Below are 6,990 nucleotides of genomic sequence, written 5' to 3' on the forward strand. Positions count from 1 at the left end.
GAGCATTTTTTTCTGTAGAATAGAAAATTCTCGAGGGAAATTGAAGGCCTGAATTATAGAACTGAATTGGCAATTTGGTATTTAAGCAAGAGGAGAAATTCAAAGGAAAAACCCAAAGGAGGTCATTTGGTTATCATGACTCATACTCAGCAGATTTGTTTTAATTGAAGGACCAAAAAACGAGAGCCAGGGAGCAACAGATGGAACCAAGGATCTCCAGACAGCAAATATTCAAAGGGATGAGGAATCTGAAACTCCTCCGACAAGACTTATGCCAATGATCACACAGGCCACGAGGTATGAAAATTCTCCCCCGGGAATACACAATCCTTTAAAATAACTGAGAGAAATGGAAAGAGTTTGCCTGGAAAGAGCTTCCCCTCTCCTCACTGGACTTTTTCATGTGTTTCTGGGAACAAGGGTATTCAAGAAGCAGAGTCAAGATCACTTGCTTCTAGATATTCAAGGAACGCCAAGGCCTTCTGCTCAAGGACTTGGAACATTTTCCACATTCAGTGAGGCCAAGTCCAGGGATGGGGAGTTCCTGGGAGAAGGAAGGAGCTGTGTTCCTGGGAAGCCCCACAGGAAAATCTGTCTCTTGAACAGGGCAGGGCATAGCGTAAGTCAGATTATGTGACCTGTCTGCCCCAGCCTCTGCCATATTTCCCCATTTCACATAGAACAAAGCCAAAGTCCTTATAGTGGCTACAGGTCTTCCCCTCTTCACTCCACTTCACATCCTGGCTTCTCCCCTGCTCCCCAAACATGCCACACTCCTGCCTCAGGGCCTTTGCACTGACACTTCCCTCTCTAACACCCTCCCTCCTTTCAGTCTTGCTTTAGTTGCCACCTTCTCAATGAGGCTAACTCTGGCCAGGCTATTTAAAGTTGCATTGGTACCCCTGTGCCCAGCACTCCAGGACCCTGTTTATTCCAATCCATTTTCTATCCTTCGATAGCCTTCATCCACTTCCGGTTTGCTGTACAATTACACATTTATCATGTTTATCATTAAGGCGTGTTTCTTTCCAAGAGAATGTACACTCCAATGGGGTTTCTCTCTTATTCACTGCTGTGTATTCAGTGCCTAGAAGAGTGCCTGGTGCACAGTAGATACTTGATAACAAATATTCATTGAATGAATGAAATAATAAAAATTGGCTAGCCCCTGAGGTTATCAAATGAGTGAGCTCTGTCTTAATCCTGAAGGAGCTCCGGAGTCCCTCACGAAACTGGGCTACCTATTCTAGGGTGCAAAGATATTCACTAGAAGCAGAGCAAAGACTTCCAGATGATCAGGCTGGAAGAACCCCAACATGTCCTCAATGGGGTTGAAAGGACTTACCCCATTTCGGTGTGGTGGTGGAGGGTGAAGGGTGGAGTTGGGTGCAGGGAGAAGCAATGGACTACTGAACTTGGAGGAGAGACAAACCAAACATCATTAGGGACCAGACATGTTTCAAGATGTGAGCTGGAGAGGGGAGCAAGTCAAGGAAGACTGGCCCTGGACTTCGGGAGGGAGCATTCCAAATGCTTCCAGAGAAAGTGAGAGGGGGCTGTTCTATCCACAGTGTGCTAAATCTGCCTTTGAAGGGGAGGGAGCGTCTCTGGGGACAGGTGGAATTCGGGAGAAAAAGAAAGACAAAATGAGATGAAGAACATTCTAAAACAAGAGGGCCTGAAGGAGATGGAGGCAGAGATGGGACAGACCACACAAGGCAGAGAGAGAGAGAGAGACGCACATAGTTCCATTTGGGGGGACACAGCCAAGGTCACCAAAGCTGAAGGTAACCCACGGAACTTAGAGCCTTTACCTCTATCTCTTATTCCTTATCAACACATCTATGCAAGGAGGGGTGTGTGTGTGTGTGTGTGTGTGTGTGTGTGTGTGGTATGTGTAGGGGTGAGGAGGGGAAAAGTCACCCGCCTCTGACACTCCTTTCTCTCTCTCACTTGACCCCATCTGGAGAGGGCGCTAAGAAGTCCCACACATTGAGCAGAATCCACAATAGCAGCTTCCCTTCCTCAACCCATTAGCCAAGGATTCAGATTTTCTTCTCCTCAGGTTTGTTGTTGTTGTTGTTGTTTGTTTGTTTGTTTTTGGTGCTGGGGAATATGGATAGGTGAGAAAAAAATAACTAGCTCACACTTCGCTTATCTCAGAGTGTTCTTTCTCCCTTTAAAATTTTTTTTCCAGAGTGTTCTTTTAATGGCTTGTTTGATTCTCATCGCTCACTGGGTCTGTCCCCCTGCACTGAAAGTCAAAAACCAAGGGGTTTCAGTGAGGGACACAGTAAAGGGGAGGAAGGTGAGGTGAGTTCCTGCATAAGGCTGTTCTCTGTCCACATCACTGGAGAAAGCTAAGCCAGAGAGCGCGAGGGACCCTGGGGTCCCAGCAGGGCTGGCCTCTGGAGCCCTGGGTAGCCAAGATCCCTGGCTAGGGCTGCTCTGCCTCAAGGGCTTCCCTCTCAGGGCCAGGGAGGACGGTGGAAGCCCCATGTCACTGGTGGGCTGGGTGAGGGGTCCGTGCTCAGCTCCTGCCAAGGCCCAAGAGGCCCCTGTTACCAGATAAGCTCTATGAACCTTTCCCTGGGGGCTTCACTCACGTCCTCCTCATTAATAGCCACAATCTGGTCACCCGCCAGGAGCTTGTCCTCAGAGGGGCCTCCTGCAGAGGAGAGGAGAGGAGAGAGGTGTGAGGACTTGGGACCACTGCTGGGAGAGCACAGGCCTGGGCAGGAGCCATCAGCGCCTGAGGGAGCTGAAGCCGGTACCGGAGCCTGCGGGAAAGAGTGTAGGCCTCACGGCCTGGTGGTAGCGGTGTTCGTGCCACGGCTGCCTGTGCTAGACAGAAGGCAGAAGACGGAAGAAAGAGCATAGCTCGGACCTCCTGTGGCTGCCAGTGGTGTGGGAGCAAAAGGTCCCAAGCCTAGGCCTGGCCCCCAGAGCAGGTGAATACGTGCTTTCCTGGTTGGGTTCTAAAGAGGGACATAGGTTTCCCTTTCACCAGGTGGGATCTGCTCAGGCCCAAGGAATGACTTGCAGATCACTGAAGGAGGTAGAAGTGAAGGCAGGAGCCACAAGGAATCTTCTTACCTGAACAACATTTCTACTTGCTGGTCGGGAATGATTTAGGCAGTCACTTGCCTGAAGACGGGGGGATGGACTAAAAGACCCAGAGGGTTTATCTTCTCTCATCTCTGAGAGACACCACTCTTCAGTAAGTGAGGGGAACAAGCACAGACCCCAAATTACGGGTAGTTGGAAATTGGCTTTCTGCACTTCCCATCTCCACTGCTGAGGTTAAGAAAGCAGACCTGTCTGAGGGCCATACCTTCTTGGTTGGGGTAAAGGATGGGGGTCAAGGGGTACCACAGGGTGTGCTGAATCTGGTGTTTAGCCAAGACCTTGGAGAAAAGCTTTTCAGAGATTCAGGGAGAATGATAAGTCAGGCCCAGCCTAACTCAAGCCCCCAAAGAAATGTGGACTGAAAGGGCCCACTCTTGAACCAGCCTCGGCTCTTGTGTGCGCCTGTTTCCAAGGGCTAGATCCCAACTGTTCCTCTCTCTACAAAGAAGTGCGCTGTGCAAATGCCAGAAGCAAGAACATACAAAACAATCTGTCAGCTGAGCATGACCCGGTGGCTCTTGGAGCGTGGGGTCTGTGAGCTGAGGCAGCCGACGCAACTCGGCCAGGGAGACTTACCACTCCACCTGCACTGGCCCCGGCCACCGCCCCCCGCCCCGGGGTCAAGTCTCCTGATAGCACAGGGACTTCGGGAGCAGGGAACAGGGCGGGGGGGGGGGTAGTGGTCAGCAGAAGCCCTGCTCTTGTCAGCTAGCCAGACTCGAACTTGAATTCCAAATCTGCGACTCACTGGTTGTGTGAACTTAGACAAGACCTTTCATCTCTGTGAGTCTCTCCTCATTTGGAAAATGGGAAAATAACAGTACCTCTCTACCTTATAAGAACGCGGGGTGGATACATGAGATGATGAGCGCATAGCACTTCAGGTGGTTGATGTCAGTACGAACTTGCTAGACGGTAGTTACAATCCTCCAGCGGGGGCAATTCCTTCAACTCATTGCATTTCTTCTATTTCCTCCTGCCAACATGCCAATATTTTTTGTAGCGCGGCCACCGTACCCCTTCCCCACTCCCTCCCTTCCTTTTGATGGAAGCCAACCTCATGAAACTCAACTCTTGCTGGCACTGGTAGGTGTCAGTCTACTGCCACTTTCCCGGAGGCTGGCCCCACCATGACTGGTCCTCTATGGGATGCTGCTTGTCTTTCATCTTACCATCTTAAATACAGAACCAAAAAATCCTCTGCACTTGAGGGCCACCTGGCCAGAAGCAGCAATCTGGAGCAGCCTATGTCTTTATAGGGCTATGCCTGCCAAGCCCATGATTTTCCATGGCTCTTACCTGTGGCTCTCCTTTGTCCCCACCCCTCCAACTCCGCCTCTTCAATTTCACATGGCTTGAAGCCGATCCCCCCCCTTGTCTAGGGGCTTCCTTTGGCCCTGTAAATCCCGTCTCCTTTGAGGTCAAAAGCGGGGGCTCCTGGTGGCCTGCTACTAAGTTTTTCCCGATTCCTCTTACCCAGGACAGATTTGATTTCCGATCAGGGACTCAAAAACCTTCCAGCAGACTGCACGACTGACTCGGGAGCCTGGGGTTAGCCATGAACTCCTGTACTGGATTGTTTTTTCCTTTATGCCCTCTAGTTGAAAAGGGAGCTTACAAAACCCTTTTTTTTTTCTTTTTCCTTTGAGGATTGCAAAATTCATCAAATTTCTGCTAGACCAGTTTGTACTCTGGCTGCTCCTCTTGACTGAGTGAGAAACTGTTGTAAACATCTAAAGCCTCGGGCCCAGCAAGTCAGGAATAAAGCTCCTTTCTGTCTGTCTTTTCTGTCAACGCCTAGCGGATGTGGAACGCAAGGGCACTTAGGCCATTGCCCCTTTTATTCATGACAGCGGGATTCCACAGTTCAGGTGCGGGCTTCCACTTGTTCCTTCCCACCTGGTCCCAGTCAAGCCCCGCTTCTCCCACATCGGCATCAGACAGACCCAGCCAGGTCCAAATCCCGGCTCCGCTGCCTCCTACCTGAGTGCCCCTGAACCAGTCATTTCTCTTCCTCTATGCCTCGGTTTCCTCATCTGGTTAAACAGGGAAGGGGGACTACTCACCTTGCAGGATTGGCTGGGAGGAATGAACAAGACAAGGAAAGCACACAGTAGGCGCTTAATCAATGGCAGCTGTTGTTACAGCCACTGTGGCATTTGGAGATTCATTCCCCTCCCCCTCCTCTCCCACTTCTGGTCCATATCCTGAATCCAGCCCTCGATGGCTGACCTTTCTTTTGAGTGTGTACCAGTCTCCACAGCCTGGTGGTTAAGTGCTTGGGGACAGGAACTGTGTCTTATCCTTCCCTATCATCTTGCCTCGCTAAGAGTGGGCAATCTATAGATACTTGTTGAATGGAATTGAATAGACATTTCTCATCCAATGCAGCCTGGCTCTTTTATGAAGGTTCTACTATGAAGGTTCTACCAAGACTCTACTAAACCATCAACGGCAGCCTCTGTCTAGGCCCCAGGAAGACTCAGGGGTTTGTGTCCATCATTCTTAAAGCCCAGCTCCCTCACACGGTCCTTAGCCAGCGAGACTTTACCTGCTGTCTGTGAATTCTTTGGGATCACCACAGTGAATGGGGGGAGCCCTGCTCTTTGGGAAGATGGGTGGGTGCTGGGGGAAAAGGAGCTGGGGCCAGGGGGACACTCTAAGGAACACCTACCTGGCCTCACAGATCGCACCACCTCGGGCCGCTCACTGCCAGCCACGAAGCCAAAGTCATATATAGGGTCTCGGTGAATGGTCACTTGTCGGAGCGTCTCTGTTGGCAGCTGCTCCCATTCCATAGCATTTGTGCTCTCTTCCTGCATCACATGACTGAGGGAAGGGGGAGATGGGAGCAAAACAAGATGCAAAGGCAACTAAGCCTCCTAAGTGGCTGGGAGGGGACACGGAGGAGGGTGCTGGCCATGGCACATGGGGGCTCACACGATTGGCTTCCAGTGTCCTCTAGAATCAGCAGAGGCAATGACGGCCTCACAGTTCAGTTTGGAGAAAGAGGAATCTGGCAAGGAAAAGCCACTGTCTACGGGGCCAGAGCCAAAAGAAAAAAAAAAATCTGTTGCCACGGAACTTGACATTAGAGTCAGCCCTTTCCTCCAAGATACTGGGACTCTAGAAGGAGCCTAAGTGCAGGTATGTTATTCCAAAGGTTGACTGGCAACACCCGCTGAATTGGCTAGTGGCTCCCTAAGGGAAACCAGAACCTCGAGGAAGGGACCACGAGGCGGGCAAGTAAGTGGGGGAAGGAAGGCGAAGTCACTTCAGAATAGCCCTTCATGAAGTCCTTGGGCAATTTTAAACTCTGATATCCCTTAGGTTCTATATAAAAGCAAACTATTTAGTTGGCGTACATAAACCAATGTGCTGATGCGGAGGACCATTACCATACGCACTCAGTCATACGTCATGCCGACTTACTTCAGGTAATGGGACAACAGGAAAGTGGCTCCTATGGGCAAGCAGGGGAGCTGTGTCTCGTGGCTGCCAGCAGATGTGAACCCCAATGGGCTGCGGGGAATCACCGCCCTGGTGCCTGGAAGAGACTTCACACAGCTCTCTTGATGCCCACAGATGGAGTCGTTGAAGCTCAGAAAAATTAACACGAGGACTTTAGAATGATTCTACAGCAAGGACCAGGCTAAGGGCACAGGGATCGTGGAGCTTGGGAGGGCACCAGGTGCCAGAGGCAGGGAAGGAGGTAAAGAGGGCAATGAATGGCCAATGGGCAGGCCGGGGCAGGTGCAGGTGAGAGGGCACCAGAGCCAAGAGGCTCGCAGAGTCTTAGCTCCAGGATGTGGCACCACTCAAGCCCCAGGCGAGTTCTGGTCTCACAAACGGGGCTGAGTT

General features: G+C 51.0%; 1 protein-coding gene across 1 annotated transcript in view; it reads right to left on the reverse strand.

The window, feature by feature from the left end:
• Positions 1–6,551, reverse strand: part of LOC111161282 (FERM and PDZ domain containing 3) — a 57,026-nt gene extending 50,475 nt beyond the window's left edge. Inside the window, exons 1-3 of the mRNA XM_022524865.1 lie at positions 6,547–6,551; positions 5,804–5,958; positions 2,566–2,668 (exon numbers count right to left, since the gene is read on the reverse strand). Coding sequence (XP_022380573.1) covers positions 2,566–2,668; positions 5,804–5,958; positions 6,547–6,551 — 263 coding nt within the window. The remainder of the gene's footprint in view (positions 1–2,565; positions 2,669–5,803; positions 5,959–6,546) is intronic.
• Between the last annotated feature and the right edge of the window lie 439 nt (positions 6,552–6,990).

This window comes from Enhydra lutris, unplaced genomic scaffold (assembly GCF_002288905.1).
Source record: "Enhydra lutris kenyoni isolate GAN:26980312 unplaced genomic scaffold, ASM228890v2 scaffoldscaffold83, whole genome shotgun sequence".
NCBI classification, from domain to species: Eukaryota; Metazoa; Chordata; class Mammalia; order Carnivora; family Mustelidae; genus Enhydra; species Enhydra lutris.